The sequence below is a fragment of the Mchenga conophoros genome, linkage group LG15 (assembly GCF_057382185.1).
Source record: "Mchenga conophoros isolate Kocher_MC1m ecotype Shallow Benthic linkage group LG15, M_conophoros_male_GT1.1, whole genome shotgun sequence".
NCBI lineage: Eukaryota > Metazoa > Chordata > Actinopteri > Cichliformes > Cichlidae > Mchenga > Mchenga conophoros.
Genome location: NC_140540.1, coordinates 5,470,558 through 5,488,414, shown reverse-complemented (window position 1 = coordinate 5,488,414; position 17,857 = coordinate 5,470,558). Strand labels below are relative to the sequence as shown.

At 40.1% G+C, this 17,857-nt stretch overlaps 1 protein-coding gene across 3 annotated transcripts in view; it reads left to right on the top strand.

Moving 5' to 3' along the window:
• The window catches only part of LOC146557575 (MAM domain-containing glycosylphosphatidylinositol anchor protein 2), a 201,752-nt gene extending 183,966 nt beyond the window's left edge, over positions 1 to 17,786 (top strand). For all 3 annotated transcript variants that reach the window (XM_085246108.1, XM_085246107.1, XM_085246106.1), the window contains 3 exons: positions 7,765 to 7,895; positions 8,395 to 8,491; positions 10,943 to 17,786. In XM_085246108.1, coding sequence (XP_085102234.1) covers positions 7,765 to 7,895; positions 8,395 to 8,491; positions 10,943 to 11,031 — 317 coding nt within the window. In that variant the 3' untranslated portion in view covers positions 11,032 to 17,786. The remainder of the gene's footprint in view (positions 1 to 7,764; positions 7,896 to 8,394; positions 8,492 to 10,942) is intronic.
• Positions 17,787 to 17,857: the final 71 nt, after the last annotated feature.

Here is a 17,857-nt window from a genome sequence, read left to right as displayed (position 1 = left end):
TGTTTGTTTGTTGTTGTTGTTTTGTAGATGCTAATCTGTGAATCTATAGCCTGCAGCCATGTTATTTTGAGGAAAGAAGATGCTTTGTCCTGGCAGCCCTTCCAAACAAGCCGTACTTGTTTAGTCTTTTTCTAATTGTATTGTCATGAACTTTAGCGTTTATTGTGCTAAATGAGGCCTGTAGAGTGAGCATTGCACAGTCTGACCTTGTGGTGGATTCTCTTGGATATCAACTCCTGGGAAGATTGTGACATTTTGTTAACACTCACCTAAAAGCCTGAAAACTGCCGAAATGTTCATTTAATCAAATGCATTTGATTAGCAGCATCTTTCTGCGTTGTACTGCCTTGATTCCTGTGGAAAACAGTAAGGGTGTACTTGTTTTTCACAAGACTGCATAGAGTCCTGTGGAAAAAACATGTTTTCACATGATTGCACATGTACCAAAAACATGACAGAATTGTAGGCACAGTATCTCAGAGGAAACAGTCAGCGTACTTTGTGCTTCTAAAAATATTCATATTCAATATCAAATATAAAACTTTTTAACCACACAAGTTCTTCATGTGAGATAACTAAAACTGATGTCTTCGACTCATTATTTATGTGTTCTCATTTTGGTTTCAGGCCATTTAAGTGAAATTCTAGTGACACCAAACCAGAGGGAAATAACCCGCAGAGATAGGCAGCTAAAAAAATAGTATTTCACTGAAATATATTTTAGTACAGAAAAAAAAGATATTTAAAAAATAGATAGAGTATAGAAAGAAAAATCAATCAGTGACAGTAAAAAATGCCAAGAGAGGAATTTCAAGAGGAATTCAGCAAACTGTGAAACTGCTACAGGCCAGCAGCTCACCTCCCCTCTCTTTTTGACATTTATAGTCAGCATTTGACTTCAATTACTTCAGGATCCTAGAAAGACATTGATGGTCTCCACACTCCAACTTCTGCAGCTTCTTTTTTCACCTTTTAATAACCTGACTTGGCTCTTCAGCGTCACATATCTTACTCCAACTTCTATTTTGTTTCCTTTGAAGTCTGTTTTGTTATAAACTCTGAGACAGGGACCTGAGTGCAGGACTTTGTAAAGTTTGTAAGTAGTAATAAAACGCAACCCTTTATCAAGGCCTCAGTGACACAGGACTAGAGACCAGTCACTGGTCCCCCTGGTAACCGCTAGTGGTGGGCGGCTCAATCCAAATATCGATTGTATCGATACCAAGTCGGCATCGGTATCGGATCGATACTAGCCTGGTGAGATCGATTCTTTACTTTAAGTTCTGCTCTTGTTTGCGATGCTGTGCTTTCGGCAAAGACGAAACAGCCAGGTTGCCCGACTCGCCGCTCCTGTGTCAGCGCAGAGCAGGCACACTTTGCTCCCCCTTGTGTTTAAGTCTTGCGTTGTCACGTGACTTAGACGCTTTGGGGATTGTTAAGTTGTTTACATATTATATTTTCACCAGTTCTTTAGAATTTCAATTGTAATTTTTGTATTATAGTTTCTCAGCAGTACTTGTTTTAACTTATTTACTGATTTGTGTGCACTTTTTATTTAAGATTTTTCTTGAAAAAAAAAAACTTGATAACTAAACCACCACGACAGACCCGGTGGCATTTTCATGCTTCGCAACATCATTTATTCTTACAATAATCACACCGTTGCTATAACAGTACATTCATCAACTGCAGCTCTCCAGCTGCCAGCCGTACACATCACCACCAACAACAGCAACACAAGCAGAGCACAGGTTTTAAGCCAGCGAGGCGTGATTTTAGATGTGGTGCAGGTGAGTCCATATCACCTGCAGCGGCATCGCAGACCAGCCACAATAATAAAGCATTTTCTATTTAATTATAAACTTTGTCCTAATTATGTCCTGGGTTTCAACTATTTAATAATAAAAACACTTAAGGTCATGAAAATTTATTAAGATTTAGCAATTCAATGACGCATCCACCTTATTTATTAAAAAGTATCGCTATCAATATCGGCGATACTGACACGAATTTAATGGGAATCGGATCGATACCAAAATATGCAGTATTGCACACCACTAGTAACCACTGGTTACAAAGACAAAAATTCCCTGGATAAAATCAGTCACAAAGAACTGCACTGAAAATCTACTTGTGATTTTTGTAGCCATTAGCAGACAGCTGTGGTTACCAGCTACCGGTTTGCATGGAACACACTGACTTGTCTGCAAAATCCAACACTGACTGCTCTTTAGTCCTGCACGCCTGGAGCTTTAGCAGTTGATTTCACAGCGACTGCCAGCAATCTCCAGCAGCTAACCGCAACCAAACTGGGAGTACTCATTTCCCCCCGGCAGCTTGGGGTCTCCTTAAATGAACTCAAATTCAAGTGCTGACATCTACAATGAGCTCTCCTTGTTTAACCACTGTTAGACACAAATGTCATTGTGAATAGTTTCTTTCAATTTTTGTAAGCTCACGAATGGATATCAAAGGTAATTTTAATTGGAATGCTGTGTAAAATGTAAAAATGCAGATCTCATAAATCCATATTTTATTCATTCAGAGAGTATATAAAATGTTTAAACTGAGACATTTTACTGTTTCATGAAAAACATAGCCCATTTGGAATTTGATGGCAGCAACATATCGTAAAAAAGTTGGGACGGGGTCAACAAAAGGCTGGAAAAGTGAAAAGAAACAGCTTGAGCAACTTTTTGCAACTAGTTAGGTTAGGTAGCAACGCAACGCATCAGCAACATGTAAAAGTGTTTTAAAAAAGTGCATCTAAGAGAGGCATCGTTTCTCAGAAGTAAAGAGGGGCAGAAAGTTTCTTTCAGAATAATGTTCCTCAACATAAAATAGCAAAGATTTTAAATATCTCATACACAGTACATCATATCAGAAAAGATTCACTTGCACTCAGCAATTTTGCGTGTAAGTGACACAGTTAAAAGTCAACACTGGATGCCCCTGATCTCTGGGCTCTCTCTGCGTGGGCTCAGGAACACTTCCACAAATCATTTTCTGTGAGCACAGCTCACCTTGCCGTCTACAAATGCAGGTTAAGAAGAAGCCGAATGATGACATGATCCAGAAACACAATTTTAAATCTCTTTTTAAATGGACCAAGGCCATACTGTGGTCAGACAAATTGAAATTCTTTTTGGAGAACATGGACACCGCATGCTCTGGACTAAAGAGTAAAGGGACTGTTATCAGTTCAGAACTCTCTATCTCAGATGGTATGTGGGTGCATTACGGACTATGGAAAAGCCAGTTGCACATCTGGAAAGCCACCATGCCCAAAGATATACACTGGTTTTAGAGTAGCATATGCTGCAATGTCTTTTTCAATGAAAACCTGCCAAAATGAGTTATTATTTTTCTTAAAATATCACATTTTCTCAGTTCAAACATCTGATTTGTTAAAGATGTGGGTTTATTAGATTTGCAAATCATTGCATTCTGTTTTTACTTACATTATATTGTGAGACACTTTATATGAGTGATTTAGTTCATGGTTAGTTTATACATACTGACTAAATAATTTATTTGTATAATCTTAAGTTTTTATCTACATCCACAAATCCACCTTTGACTAAGGAGCATATCCATCCCATTAACTTATTTCCATTTTGTGTTTGGAGCTAACAATTGGAATTTCTGTAATGGACTTACATGAAAATAAATTAGCAATAGGTAGCCGAGATAACAGGACGAAAGGCAGAAATAGGAAATGCAGATACTAACAAAGCGTAAACATGAGCACCGTGCCTGTAAAATGCTAATTCTAAAACATGGAGAACAATATCTTTAATTAAGCAAAACATGCTGAGAGAGGTTAGTCATTAAGTATTACACTGGACTTGATAACATGGCTTGCATATGCTCTGAAATTTAGGCTCCATTCCGGGTGTCCTCAGGGGAGAGTTAGAGTGGAAGTGTCTAGGCAGGTGGGCCAGACCAAACATCTGGAGAGGAGGAGGCGAGGGAGGTGGAGAGAATATAAGGGTAGAGGTGTTGGAGGGCGACTCAGCAGGGAGATGAGAGCTCCTCCGGCTCCCCGCTGAGGTTGAGTAGGCCGCGACATTTCCAATTTGCTCAAATTGATCGCCAGCCAGACCCTCTCTTCTCCTGCCCTCCCCGTCTGTGGTGAGGCCCATGCTCAGACTGTGGCGTGTTATGATGAATGGGCTAAATGTCAAGGACTTGAAACCCAGCTCAGATCCTCCATGGCGGCACTTCATTTGGTATTCTGCCTCTCCGTCCGTGAGAAACATTTGCCCCAAGCTCAGGAATGTTGGTTTGTGATATTTTCTTCCCAGAGGAGTAAATGCTTATGACAAATTGCCCAAATAATATATGCATTTCATATTTTCTGTTATCTGGGGGAATTTTGGCATTTTAAATAATTGAGAGCTTCTTCTTCTTTTTCTTTTTTGCACTTAAAGCTGTGGCTTAAAAAACCAGCCGGTGAGGCAAAGCTCCATCTTGAAATTTGAAGATTTCGGTACTGTTTGGCACGGTGCCGTTGACGTGAGTCACAGTCAGGCTGTGGCACGGTATCCCTGAAGGCCAGAATCAGTCGATAAAGAGTCATGCCTACGCACTGATGTGAACAGTGGCTCAGGCTCAAAGAAACTCCTCCATAGTTAGCTAGCGGGTGGATACCTGAGACAAGGTCACACTTAATTACTGAAGCGCACATCAAAGTTTGCCTTTGGAGGCCATGTCGCATTTGTTTATAGGATTAAGTCTCGAGCAAAGCACACCAACCAAGCGCGCGTTAAGCCTGACCTTCTGAGAAGCAACTGAGTCATCTTTTCATTAGCAAGGAGGGTGGTACAGCACCTCAATCCACCTCTCTACCATCCTCACTGCATAATTGCAAAAATTTCCAGGAGCTGTTCTTCACTGTTCACCAGACTCACATCTTTCTCTTCTCAGATCTTTTTAAATTTCACAAGTGTCTGCCAAAGGTATTCCTTTAAAAAAAAAAAAAAGTACTCCAAAGAATATACAGCATATGCCTTTGCTCAGGATGTGATGACACTGACATAACCACCTACATCGCTATGAGTTCAAAGAAAATGTAAGCCAGTTAGCTCAGCAAGAATCCTCCTACATCCTAAACACTTCCACAGGAGATGAAACCGCGGGTCATGTTCTGTACAAGAGCTCATCTCTCAATGGAGATTGTGCTGTCGGGGGGGGGGGAGTGTATACCGTGCTGATGAGCGAGTGTGAACAGCGTAGCTTTCCCTCTTCTTCTTTTTTTTTACCTATCCAGGGTGGGGGCTTACCAGTAATGAGGCATCTAGCTGAAGCAAAGATGCATCAAATGAAAGTTTGCCTCACTGGTTGAGTCAACGCAAAGGTGCTGCTTCCCATATTTGTGAAATCCACTTGACTTCAGAGCACTGCTCGCACTGAGCTTTGCTGTGGTGTCAGTGCTAACCTGATTTGAGTCTTTGGATGCTGCTCCTGTTAGCCCACTGCAAAAAAGATGATGTTCTCTCTCATACATGCACTCCCTGTTCCAGCATGGCAAATTAGAAATACCACAAACACACACACACACACACACACACACACACACACACACAATTGGTATGTTTGTAAAGGAGGGAAAAGTGGTTGCACTCAGTGTCATCATCTGACAGTTTTATATCAAAGCCTGGGGCCAGACAAGAGACCTCACTGAGGGTAGTCTTTAATGCAGACTTGGTATATAGTCTGTTCTGTCTCAGTAAGACCCAGTACATCTGTGTTATTGTTAACTGATATAGGAATTCTGCTGAAATAGATCTGTCATGTTGTGTTTTGTAATATAGAGCTGGCAGTGACACTCAGTGGATTATTTTCTGTAGCTTTAGTGGAAATCCAGCTGAGCTGAAAAAGAAAACTAAACTTGGCAGAAATAGTTTGAAACTAATGATAAACTCAGAAGAACTGCCCTCTAGAGGGAAAGTATTTCCATTTATCGAGAAATTCTTGTTGCCCTTTAGTGATAATTAATTTGGACCATCATGAGCGAGAGAATAATTTATCTTTGCATGCAGACACTTAATAGATGTATCAATTCATATAACCTGAGTTTAACCTTTGCTACTGCTTGGCTCTGCTTCGTATTCAGAAGAATACATAAATCTGAAATGCGGGATACACAGGTGAATATTAGATCAGAAGCCCAATTTTATTTGGGATTAATCTGGAACAGATTACTACGGAGTTCTTTAATGTACATGGTCAGGTGGTGTATAATATAGGCCCACTTAGAAAAAAGGCAGCAGCTTTTTTTTGTCGTAAAATAGATTTTTTAAGAGTTTTGATTGAGATATCTGGCTTTCATCCTTTCCTTGACCCAGAGCAGTCTGCTTGTCATATCACGATGCTGCTGTGAACCATGGTATTGCATGGTAGCATTGTGCAACGGGGTATTTCTTCTTTATTCTCAGTCTTTTAAATGCCATTTGACAGTTTCCAAGAGTGCTTTCATTTACTTTTTAATCAAGACTTCTTCCCTTCTTCTCTGTGCACTGCTTCTGAGTTAGTTGTCCTACTGGCTGGTTCTCTCATCTCTTCACAGATCTTTTGACCACTTAGCTGCAGTTCCTGGGAACATCCCCGATTAAGACCCTTTGCAGTTTGGCTGGTCAACCAACTGATTGTCCAGCCAAACATTGTCAGCTTTGTGAGGTCAACAGAGACTTCATGGACCTCATGTCTTGGTTTTACTTCTCACATGCAGTGTGACTTCTGGGAGCCTTTGATTGTTTTATGTCCAATCAAATCAGTTCATCACAGGTGGACTGCATATTTTATTCTTTTTAAAATGAATAAAAACGTTAAGATGTCTGATTACTTTTTGAAGGAATTGTACATGAAGTACAACAGTGGTTGGTGCTGACAAATGTTCCTATTTTGGCATATTGTAATTCAAATGATCTTACAAGGAACTATACTCTTGAACCCCTGACAGCGTGTCAGACTTTACAAAATCAAGCCTGTGACAGCAGTCTTTGCCTTGTAACGGATCTTTTCATATCAGATCACTTTAGAACAATAAAGCACTGTAAGGAGCAGAAAAAGCAACCCAGTATCCTGGCAAAACGTTCAATCAAATCCATTCAACGCTTTGCCGTGATATTGGGTTTAAAAAAGGCTGCATAGCACGGTAAAACCAAGTGTGGTAATATGTCCAACAAAGGACTGTCACCTGGTGAAAATGAAGAATTCAATAGTCAATATAAAGTTGAAAAGGTATTTAAAGCAGATGTACTTACCTGTAACTGTGGCTTAAAGAAGGGCAGCTCTTGGAAGACGGCTCTCTGTTTTTGGAATTCTGCTATTTTTCTATTTTTTTTCCATTTCTTTTCTGCCTGCTGCTCCTTAAATTTTAAACTTTGCAGAACGTATACCCTATCGAATGTCTCTGCAAAAGCATACATATATTTGTTACTCCAACATAAACATATGGGATTCACCCTCCACTTGCACACCCTAATTGTCCCCTCACATGGATTTCATGTACTGCTGAGAGGTGGCTACAATCGACCAGTTACCTTAATTTCTAATGACCTACTTAAATTAAATAATAGTGAGTTGTCATTTGGGGCATAATATAGAGGAAGTAGTTTAAATGTAGGACAAAAGGAGTTAGCACTATAAAATGAAAACATATAATGATTATTAAGTCGTAATTCCAAGATATGAATACTTTCTTTTGAGCCATTAGAAAATGTTTTGGCAACAGTCCAACTGTCTCTCTCCTCAATGCAGGAACGCTAAATGCATTCCTAAAGCAAAAGGGTCAAACGGCTTCAGAAGGCCTCGTGTGGTCGCTAAGTGGCAATCAAGGTGACCGCTGGAAGCAGGCTAAAGTAAGCATCCACCCAACATCGTCTTTCCAGGTGAGCCTAAAAAACTTTCATTCAATATGCAGTAGCGTTTCCCTCGGTGCCCTCTATTTTCTTCTTTGCCTGTGTTTGTGTGGTATTGGTTTCCCTGGGGGCTAAACACTGATGTAGCTGTGAGAAGTAGCCGGCATTCCCACAAAATGTCTGGTATGACGCTCATTTCCATCAGGAAGCCTGAACTTTGTGAGTGGATGATGGAAAGCTGCAGAACTTCCATCATTTTTACAGCTTTAGTTGTAAAATAGGTAACTTTAGTTGCAGCTTCCAACAGTCTTGGTTTTAAATTTTGTGACATTATAAGCAAATACTTGCCACCTGCTGTTGTGTTTTTTAAGGGGTTTTTTCCCAGGTGTAATTTAGCTAAATTACACTGTGCACTGACTCAGTCTTTATCTTACTGCAGTTCAAATTTCCCTTTTTTTCCTGTTCTTTATTTTTGTTGGTTTTTTGGTCTCTCAAGATTCAATATAATGACTTGTGCTACTCTCTGTAGGTCGTACTTCAAGGGATTCGGGGACCAGGCATTGAAGGAGACATTGCTATTGATGATATCACGCTGGAGGAAGGGGAGTGTCGAGACCCGCCGCCCAGTGAGTAGCACCACGCATCCGCCTCCTCCATCCTCTCCTCTGTCCCTCTTATCTAAGTCCCAGGTACTCTCTCTCTACCTCACCGGACAAGGTTCAGATTTATGAGAGAGGATCTAATCTTAGACAGCTGGCAGCATAAAACGACCATCTCACGGGGAAAGCATGGTTGCCATGGCAACAGGGTGTGTAATCACATGAATGATAGCCGCGCTGGCTGAGTGGAGTACTGTAATTGCGCTGCTGGAACAAACAGAAGGTAAAAAACAGAAAACAGGACACGGAAAATGGCCTGCAATTGACAGGGCATTATTGGTTGGCAGACAAATACAGTTTCCTTGATTTAATTCCCGTTATTTATTCTGCAGGAATTATTTCCAAAAGCCATTCAGACTTAGACATCTCTTTAACATGCCATAAATGAATCAAGATAATCTGTTTTCATTTTTCACGTCCGTGGTGGAAAATAACTGCCCATCTAACGGCAATCAGAGACAGTGATCTCGGTCCGCAAGATGCATTGTTTTTGTTGCTGCGAGTTTGTTATTGTATAGGTTATTTTTCATTTGGGTGCATTATGGTTCAAAGCGACAGCATTAATTCATTTTGGAAGTAAAGGAGTAGTCGCCCGGGCTGAGGACAGAGTAATGTTATGAATTATGCAATTCAATCTCACGCAATGAATCTTACATGATTCGGCGTGATGTGAGAGGGGGAAACTGAGCAAGATGTCGTGAGGAATGATGAGAGATGACTTCTGACTGATTTTCCAGCTCAGAAAGAAAAATGCTACATTGTGTCTGTTTTAGGATTTGTTCAAAGAAGTTAGTAGCAAACATATGGGAGAAAACGTATATTTGCTTTCTTGCACAGCAGGAGATCCAGCTTTACCATTTATCCAGCTATTGTGGGCAGGGTGTTCTGGAGCCACCCAGCTTACTTTAGGAAAGACATGGGATACACCTGTGATAGTACTGAATCCCTCACAGTCATCTTCATTTGTGGTTAGGAGTTTACATACACATGAATGTAATTTTAATTTGGGGCTTTTAATTTGGGGCTTCTTGTCCCTTGCCACGTTGCACCTCGACCAAACACTTTTAGAAGCCATCAACAAGCTTCTGGTATAATTCTGCTTGGATATTTGACCACCTATTTTAGCATAATTAGTAGAGTTCATTTAAATTAGTTGGTTTGTGGGCACAGACCTCGCTTTTAAGCATAGTCCTCAAATTTTGACTAGTGTTGAGGTCGGGGTTTTGGAAAGGCTATTTCAGAAGCTTAATGGGCCCTTTCCAAACAACTGCGCATAATCAGTTTGAACAATTATACATAAGTACAAGACCCAAAGTGTGATTCTGAGATGATAGGAAATTGGTTAGGATGTTAACGAACAACCCAGGAACCACCAATGCTCAAGCCCGCCATGAAGTGGAAACTGCACTAAGTTGATAAAATAATAAACTACCTCCAAATGGTCCTAAACACATATCAAAATTGGTTTTGGAATGGATAAAGCAGGCTAACATTAAACTTCTTGAATGTAGATTATGCTTAAAAGCCAGGACTGTGCCAGGAAACCACACAATTTAAAAGGATCTTGCAAATCCCGCCAAGAAGAACGCTCAGATATCCAACCAGAATCACGCTGGAAGCTTGTTGCTGTCTAATGAAGTGTCTCACCAAAGTGCAAATTGCTAGTCCAAAGTGGTGGTCTACGTATGTGTATATATAATTTGGACCCTGTGTAGATTAGAGAAAATTCAAAATCATTTAAAACTTGTGCATCCAGTTCTTGTTTTTCAGTAATTAAAGATGTATGCTGTCTAATCATTTTAAAGAAATCATTAAAAGCCCATAATTACCATGACATTCATCCCCATGGTGAGTGTATTTAAACTTCTGACCTCAGCTGTATGTAGTGAATTTAATATCACCATTTAACCTAAAGCCCAGAACAGAAACAGAACAAAAACATCGCACAAACACAATGCTGAGCACTGCAGCCTCATGCACAGATGTTAGATAAGAGCATTAATTTGACTTTTACGTCTGCACACCAAATCTTCAGATCTTTAAGCTGAACTGACCAATTGTTGTGGTTACCAAGCAACTCATTAGCTTTAAGCAGCAGAGCTCTTTGCTGGTAACAGCCCATTATTTACTAGTTAAAAGCTCATTAAAAGATAGTGAAAGCCACAGGGATAATCATGATGTTATAGCTCTTTCATGACTGCTGAGTTAGTAATATTTCTGTATGCATAGTCTTGTATTTGGCTAAATGGAAGAGCTTTAGTATTCAACACACTCAACATATTTCTGAAGTGAATCAGCATGCTACAGATGGATAAAGCCATATTAAATAGTATGAGTAATAAAATCAGTATTCCCTTCACCACTTATCTTCCCATGTTTGTATTGAAATGTTTGCTTATTTCTTCCCCCCCCATTTAGATCTCAGCGCCAAGGCTCTGTCCACATCCTGCCATATATGGCTGCTATGTGTCACCTTGGTGCTGACCCTCCTGGAAGGTCAAAGGTGACCCATTTCTCCATCATCTCAGAGGCGAATATTCAGAGCCGCCGTCTGTGAGCTGTACCCTCAACATCCAATCACCAAAGATTCATGCATCCTGAAAGCAGCGGGGTCCCCCCATGGACTGCAGACCACAGAAAGGCCGCAGTTATTAAATGAGCAAGAGAGAAAAAATAAGTGATTAAAAAGTTACACAAAAAGTAAATAAAGAAGATGCGCTACATTTTTTTTAAAGAGACCTCTTTTACAGAAAAACACCCGCTGACGCAGAACTCTGGACGTCTTTACGAGCACAAAGGCAGGTCGGCGACGAATGAGCCCGGACCGGCGGAGGAGATCACAAGCATCGTGGGAGGGTAGTTTGTAAAGCACAAGAACCATTTCATGAGGCGCCGGAAAGCTTCCTTCGACGACGGAAGGAAATACAGACACTGCTGACTTTTTGAATATGAAGTAACATTTCCCTGCTTATCAATACATTCAATCAGACCTTTCTCTGTGTATCTTTATCTCCATTTTCTTGCACCAGATGCCAATCCCCGACACTTGTTTTTCACTTTAGCCCAGCCTCGTGTCATTCTTTGGCATTTCTTTATCTGCTCGGTGCTGTACTGTAGAAAAACAAGGACTCCGACAACATTTAGTTCTGTCTGCTTACTCCCCTGTAGCTGCCTACGTATCTTTTAACACTGTGCTCACGAGTCCAAGTGGCCAACTGACGGTATGGTGGCAGAACAATAAGAGCAGAAGGCTCAGCAGAGGTGTAGACAGGTGGACTGGAAGGCAGAGAGACGTTCGAGCTTAAAAATGAGAAGGAGACAAAGCAGAGGAGGGAGAGGAAAAACAGGCAGAGAGTAGAGGAAGGTCCGATTAGCGAGGCCCCACTCGAATATTCAGTCAGCGGTCTGCCTGTGGAACAGAAGCCACTTTACTTTCTGCCATGAAACAAAGTGCCTTCAGATTACAAACCGAATCGTGAGCCTGGGTGTTAATCGACATCAAACAAGTCTCTGTTCATGTTTCCTCTGATGGGCTATTTTCTACATGTTTCTTTTGCCCCACAAGTGCTGATGGGAGGGCAAGGCGCGTTCAAGATCGAGAGAGGGGGTTGTGCCGCGTCCGGATTTTACTCCCGACGGAGCAGTCGCCCGCGAGTATCAGCGCGCGTTTTTGTGTGTGCATGCACTTAAGCCTATGCCTATGCACAGTTTCATGTGAGGGCAGCCAACCAGGCAGTGCTGGCAGACCCTGAGCACAGGTTTGGAAACAATTTGGATTACGAAAAAGAAAAAAGAGTGGCAACGGTCAAAGTGAGGCTCTGGATCCTTTTTTGTTATTTCCTTGTTTGTTCTGTTTTTGTGGGGGGGAGGTTTGTCTTGTGCAGGAAAACAGTTTAAGATCATAGAGGAGGATAAAGACACTTCACCGAATGACTACCCCACTCTCCATTCCCACAGTTCTCCTCCCCTGCGGGCAAGATTTTTTTTTAACAAAACAAAAGAACAACTGCTGAATAAAACATTGCGTTGTACAGGGAGGAGAGCAGGAACTTTGGGACTGCAGGCGCTTCATTAGGGTGACACGCCTCACCCCTATCCTCCACCATTTCTATGGAACAATACGAGAATAAAAGATAATAATGACCATAATAATAGTCATGATATTTTATTACTCTAGCGAGAATGTTTCTCTGCTTTTACACAAACTGTGAAGATTGACTGTGGAAGATCTACCTGAGACCATAACCTTAACCAGCGGGGTTTTTAAAAAAAAAACATGTATTGTAAAAAAGAGAAAATAAGAAAATGAAAAATTCCGTTCATTGTTGGTTATGACAAACGTTTTTGAGGACTTGTGTCTTGTTTCTTATTTTATTTATTTTCATTTTTTTCTGTTAAAGATGACTTAACTTCCTTTTACTTCTTGTTGTCTCCCTTTGCATTTGCTGAAATATCAAAGCTGGTGGAAGCAAAAGAAGCAAACCAATTTGGTAAATGTATAACTTGTAAATGTTAAAGAAGCTCTATTCAAAGGTTTATGATATATGTTTATGTTGGAGTACAGGAAGCACAACATACAGTTCAGCATATTAAAATCCATTTTATATTTCTCTCGCACATATGTGACCTACTCCCACAAATTCAGGCTTTTCCGCTCTCTGCAACAAAACTGAAAATTGAACTTTGTTTTGGGGTTTTTTAAAAAACTCGGTATCTTCTTATTTAAAGTGCAACCACAGCATTAAAGAACAAAAAAGGAAACCCGGCGGAGAAAGCAAATTAACTGGGTAAAGGTTCATTTTGGTGTTGTGGTTCACTATATGTAGCCTCTTCAGTGGAAGCCTGGGTTAGTCAGAGTGGGTAGTGTACATGCGTGAGCATCAAGCTGTGTACAATAGGTGTGATAAGAAACTGATACATGTAAAGAAGATAAATATGCTAATCAAAACAGAGCAGAATGATGAGCATTTCAGGGCATCTTAACAATATTGTTACAATCTGTGTGATGTTACTACAGAGATCACAGATAATATCTGCTCTCCATTCCTGTTTTCTTTGTTTTCTTCTTCTTCTTCTTGTTTTTTTTTTTAATCTCAGACATTTTCATTTCAAGGTTTAGGATCACACTGAATGTAAATGGAGTTCTTGGGAGTTCTTTACTAGGTGTATTGTCTTACTAAAACATATGTTTTCTGTGTGCTTTTGATGATGAGAACTTTCAGACTTTTATAGGTTGTTTTGGACACATCAAGAACATCAAGTATGTCTGACTTTGACACAGACTTTGACAGTTTCCAAATAATATAATTTCAGATACAATCTCCATTAGCTAGTTGCTATATCCTCCGGTGATATAGTAGGTAATGACAAGTGCCAAAGTGCCCCGTTCAAGTCGTCACTGTTATTAAGTATGGATATGAGTTCAAGATGTGCTGGTGACTGTTCCTTTTACATCCTGGAGTACCTGGTCGATTCACAGTGAGAACAAAAGCTCAGCAAATGAGAAGAATACGATATACTGACAGATTACTCAAAGGTTTAAAGGAACAATTTGGCATTTTGGGAAACAGGCTTGCAGAGTGTGACCTAATAAGGGAAATCAGGTAAGCTGGATCTGTGCACGGGTAACTAAAGCAATCAACCAGCACCTCTGAAGTTCATCATGGCATATCATGTTTCCGTAATTGCTAAAAAAATCATGTTAAAACAATGAGTCGAAACAACAGGAAGTCATTGGCCATCAAAGCTCCCAAATAGGCCAACCCATCACTGTAAGACCACCAACTGTTGTATTTAGACTTAGCATTAAACAAGAGATTTAATGAGGTAATTAGCAAGCTGAAGTGCTGGCAGTCATGTTTTGTAATCTTTGGATAGAGCCAGGCTTCCTCTTTTCTCCTGTGTCCAGCCATTGTGCTCTGCTAACTGGCTGGTGCTCTGTTCATAGTAAATGAAAAAAAAATTTAATCTCCTCTGGTCAAAAAATGTTTTTGGTTTTTTTTGTTTTCCTCCTAAAATGTCAAATTATTGCTTTAAAATAACAACCAAAAGTATGCAAAACTCCTGTTTATCTTCTTTGTGTATATTAGATTTACGAGTGGCAGACCTCATTTCTGTTTTTGTTTCATGGTGCATTATATATATAAATATATTTCATTTTTTATGCATATTGGGTACATTCATGCAAATTAAAAAAATTCACTCGGGTTGAGAAAAGGCTGGCGAATAGTGGCGGAAATTATACTGCCAAAAGGATCATTGTTTATTTCCATGCTCTCGCAGTTCTCGCTGTGCCTTTGATTTCCATTTCTGTGCAGACACACACACCCTTTGTGCGTGTGTCTGCCCTTTGAGGGACGTAAGGCTAGTGAGTAGCTCACACTCAGCTGTGCTCTCTTCCTTGATAAAAGTCCTCCAAGTACAATTGAGGGGGGGGGATTAACTGTTTTGAACATGTAAACAGTGTTGTGTGACACTTTCTTAGTGTAGAGTGTTTACCGACTTTATTTTGATGATAAGAAGTGTCTGTGTTGGCAGAAGGTGTGAAGTATTCTTAAGGGAAGAAGGGGAAATGAGTTGTTTCAAGATTAGTTTAGGTGCTGCAGCTTAACGTGACTGCATTTGCCAAGTGTTTTGTTATTTATCGCTGTATCCGGACCCATGACATTAGCTGTTTGTTCCAGCTGTTTTATTAGTTGCGGTATTAGTGCCATATGTTTTTAAGTGACTTTTGTCATAAACCTTTTTTTGTAGCATGATGTGCAATAATTGGAATACCATAGGTACTGCAATATAATAAAAGTCAAAAATCATGCAATACTTAAGCATACCACATGCCGGAAGTGATGCTTGCTATATTTATTGTCTGCTCAATAGTTATATCCTACATTACAGGTAAGCCCTTATAACCCGATTCATCTCCCTCTGTGTGCAGCAGCAGCTGCTTAATCCTACATTGGTGCATTTTTATGAAAAACGTGCAGTTAATTTTCTATCTTTACTCCCCTTTTCTCTAAATAGTCATTTTCACGTTCCTCTCACTGAAACATAGTTTCACTCCAAGGTCCTTTTTTGAAGCTTGGGTGTTATGTGGGGGTTTTTTTGTTTGTTTTTTGATTGCGTTATGTTTTCCTTTCAGTATGCGGCAATCAAACCCACTAGAAAACAGCCTCGGAGTTGGAGGCTCAGAGCTGAAGTACTAAAGCCTGCAGTCATGATAAATACGGCTCGTTACCAATAAGGTGTTTGGGCCGGCTGTAATGCATTGCATTACGTCGTGTTGGTCACAGCATACATTAGAAATTGCCTCTCTTTTTTTTTACTTTTGTAACACTAGTAAAATAAGCATCACAAGTCAGTTTTTATTGCATGGAAAAGGCAATAAACATTTGGTTGTTGGGAGAGGAGAGCAGGCTGCAGTGCATCTTACAGAGATGCTGTTTGTTGTCTTAGACTGCAGTTTCACCCTCCTCCCTGATTAGATGACACGTTTGGTTTGCCTTGTGTAACAAAAATTATACGTACCGGTCTTTCATTCAACTGGACAGTCAATGACCTAATGTCAGCTGGGGTGGTGTCTCGCAGTATTAAGAAAGCAAAGTTTTCAATGCTGTTCTATCTTGAGTTCTTACAAAGAAAATCATTTATGCATTGATGAATACATGAATGAATAATGCAGTTGTGCATGAATGTACCCAGTAAGCATTAATACCACTGAAATGGAGGTACTGTAGCATTTAAGGTTGTGGTCTGTCACAGATTGTGCAGGCCACAGATTGAACACAATTGCTGGCAATATGTTAAAACAATTTCTCAGTTCTTTGCTAAATTTGATTAAAGTTTATCCATGTGAATAGAACCATGACTCGTTGCTATGTGACAATATGTGATTTATAACAAAGAATTGCCTTAATTCCCAGAAAGTGCATACCTCGCAATATACTACTTGTGGGAAAAGATCTTAGGTTAAAGAATGGAGTCCTGTTCAGTTATGCAGCTAAACTAGTTTCCAACTCTCATTTGATCCCAAAGTTTCTTTTTTAAATATTTTAGACATTCGCGTATAATTTTTAATTTTGCCTTCTAAATTGTGGCTATAAACGCCTAGAAAATTGTTAATCTTACCTTGTAGTTAACCACTTATCACCTGGTGCTTTGAGGGTTTCTAAAAGGAACAGTGCCAACATTTCTCTCTGAGTGGAAATGTTCTCATTTTCTGTTCAACCTAAGAAGGGCTTTGTCACATCGTGCCATTCATTGTGCTATTAGCTCCCCTAAAGAAAAACAATTATTCAGTTGCACTAGCACGATATAATTGCAGCTGTTAGCCCTAATTATCACTATACACACAACCCTGCTTTCTTGGTACTGATTCAGCAAAGAGAATGGGTGCCAATGGGGGGGGGGTTGGTACTGCAGTAAGGCTCAACCAGTACTGGCAAAATTGGCAGACGCAGAGGTTTTTTGGCATTCAGATAAATATTAGTTTAACAGACTCAAAGAGGAGCTAAATGTCCGTCACCTTAAACTTGAAACGTACTACCCAGTTTTCTGTGTGTGTATTTTTTTATAGTAAAATGTCTACCTTACTGCAGTAGCTTCCATGCTGTCTGATTTTGGCAGTCATGAGTGATTTCTCAACAGCAGCCTCGCTAAATAACTGGACAAGGCAGACACATTTCAAAGATTTCATTTTACTCTTACAGGAAAGAAGCGGGATGTCACTATTTGATGGCACGGCTCCTCAGTGTGTCAACGTTACCAGCGGGAAAGCTGCCACCTTTTGGCACCAACTTTCCCCTTTATTGGAGTGAATCGGGCTGCCTGTCGATGGCTTTCCTCTCCTTTCCGTTCTGATCAGAAATCACAAACCAAGCTGAAGCAAAGCACTCGCAGGCTCTGGTTATTTACCATCGGTGAAGCTGACTGCATGCAGGTGACAAAATGAAGACGTTTGCCAGCACTGAAAGCCACCCCCACCCCCAACTTCATTCTTGGAAAGACCCCGGGAAATAATGAAATTTGATGCTGTAATATCAAGGTTGTTGAGAAGGCTGTGTTTCAGTGATGTTATTTATCTTGTTCTGTGCCAACACCCTGTAATGATGACCTGTCACTCTTCTCTGTTTTGTGCTCTATATTTATATATGATCAGGCTTCTTTTACTTTTTTTCCTCCACTGTATTTCTTTGGATTTATCATCCTTTTTTTTTTTTGTGCCATACCTGCAACTAATGAAAAAATAAAGACAAGGAATATTTTATGTGCTTTGTGAGAATTTACAAGACAAGGATATAATGACGAGGAACAGAATGTGCTGTGTTATGTGCTGAA